Source organism: Trichosurus vulpecula, chromosome 4, assembly GCF_011100635.1.
Source record: "Trichosurus vulpecula isolate mTriVul1 chromosome 4, mTriVul1.pri, whole genome shotgun sequence".
Classification (NCBI taxonomy): Eukaryota; Metazoa; Chordata; class Mammalia; order Diprotodontia; family Phalangeridae; genus Trichosurus; species Trichosurus vulpecula.
In genome coordinates, this window is record NC_050576.1 from 261712584 (window position 1) to 261713878 (window position 1295).

At 38.8% G+C, this 1295-nt stretch overlaps 1 protein-coding gene across 1 annotated transcript; it reads right to left on the reverse strand.

The window, feature by feature from the left end:
- Positions 1-544: 544 nt before the first annotated feature.
- On the reverse strand, positions 545-965 carry LOC118848443 (40S ribosomal protein S12-like). Its single transcript, XM_036757319.1, has one exon. It carries the CDS (start codon positions 963-965, stop codon positions 567-569), a length of 399 nt encoding a protein of 132 aa, XP_036613214.1. The 3' UTR covers positions 545-566.
- Between the last annotated feature and the right edge of the window lie 330 nt (positions 966-1295).

Sequence of the window (1295 nt, forward strand, 5' to 3'; positions counted from 1 at the left end):
GGATATGTGACTTGTCCAAGGTCACACAGCCAGTAAGTGTATGAGGCCAGATCTGAACTCAGGAAGACGCTCTATCTTCCAGCTGTTCACAAGTTCAGTGCTCTATCCACTGCACCACTCAGTTGTCCCCTGCTTGGGTCACTAAGTGGTTAAGTGCTTTGCCCCATGTCAGTGTCACTCAACCAGTACATTTCGGAGGCAGGATTTGACTACATTTTCTGACTCTACAGCCAAATCTCTGTCCACCGAACCATTCAATTTACTCTAAAGCTTAAGAAAATAATGTATCACGAACTTTACAAACATCTAACACAAACATTTCTATATGTGTAAAGTTGATGAAGGAGCTCGTATATGAAACCTTGAGACCTTATTACATTATTATAGCTTTAAATTTATCACCTCTTCTTCTTTCTCCTCCCCTCTCCTCTTCACCTTCCTTTCCTTTTCCACTCCTTTCCTTTCTCTTCTCTTATTCCTCTGGTTCTTTTGCTCCTATTCATCATCTAAGGATGTTAAAGTTCCCTTCCTTTTTTTTTTCAAATCAGACCAAGGCTTTTATTTATTCACTTCTTGCATTTAAAATATTCTTCGATGACATCTTTGGCCTGAGATTCCTTGCCATAGTCCTTAACAACAACGCAGCTGCAGCCAACCACTTTACAGGGCTTTCCCTCTCTGTCAATTTTACAGAGGTCTACCCATTCACCCAGCTTCTTGTTGTCATCAACCTTGATCAAGTTGATCTGATGCTCAGCACACAGGGCCTCAACCAACTTTACATACATAGGTTCATCACAGTTGGAAGCAAGAACACAAAGATGGGCTTGGCGTTTGTCCAAGGCTTTGGCAGCTTCACGAATTCCATGAGCTAGGCCATCGTGGATGAGTGCAGTCTTCAGCACTTCTTGTAGAGCGGTGTTAACGTCCATTACACCTCCAGCAGCAATGCCTTCCTCGGCCATAGCAGCGGTTCACGGGTGAAGCTAAATCTTGAAAACACCCGGGAGACTCCGCCTCCCACTCGACTCAGCGGTGACAAGGAAAGAGCTCCCTTCCTTTTTTTATTTTATTTTTTTCATAGTTCTTATTTTGTTTATTTAATTTATTTAATATATTTAGTTTTCAGCATTGATTTTCTTTTTTTACACTTTTTTTTATTTTTAATTTTTTAGTTTTTTAAAAATTTTTTAAAATTTTTGTTATTTTTTATATATAATTTATTTAATATATTTAGTTTTCAGCATTGAATTTCACAAGAGTTTGAATTACAAATTTTCTCCCCATTTCTACCC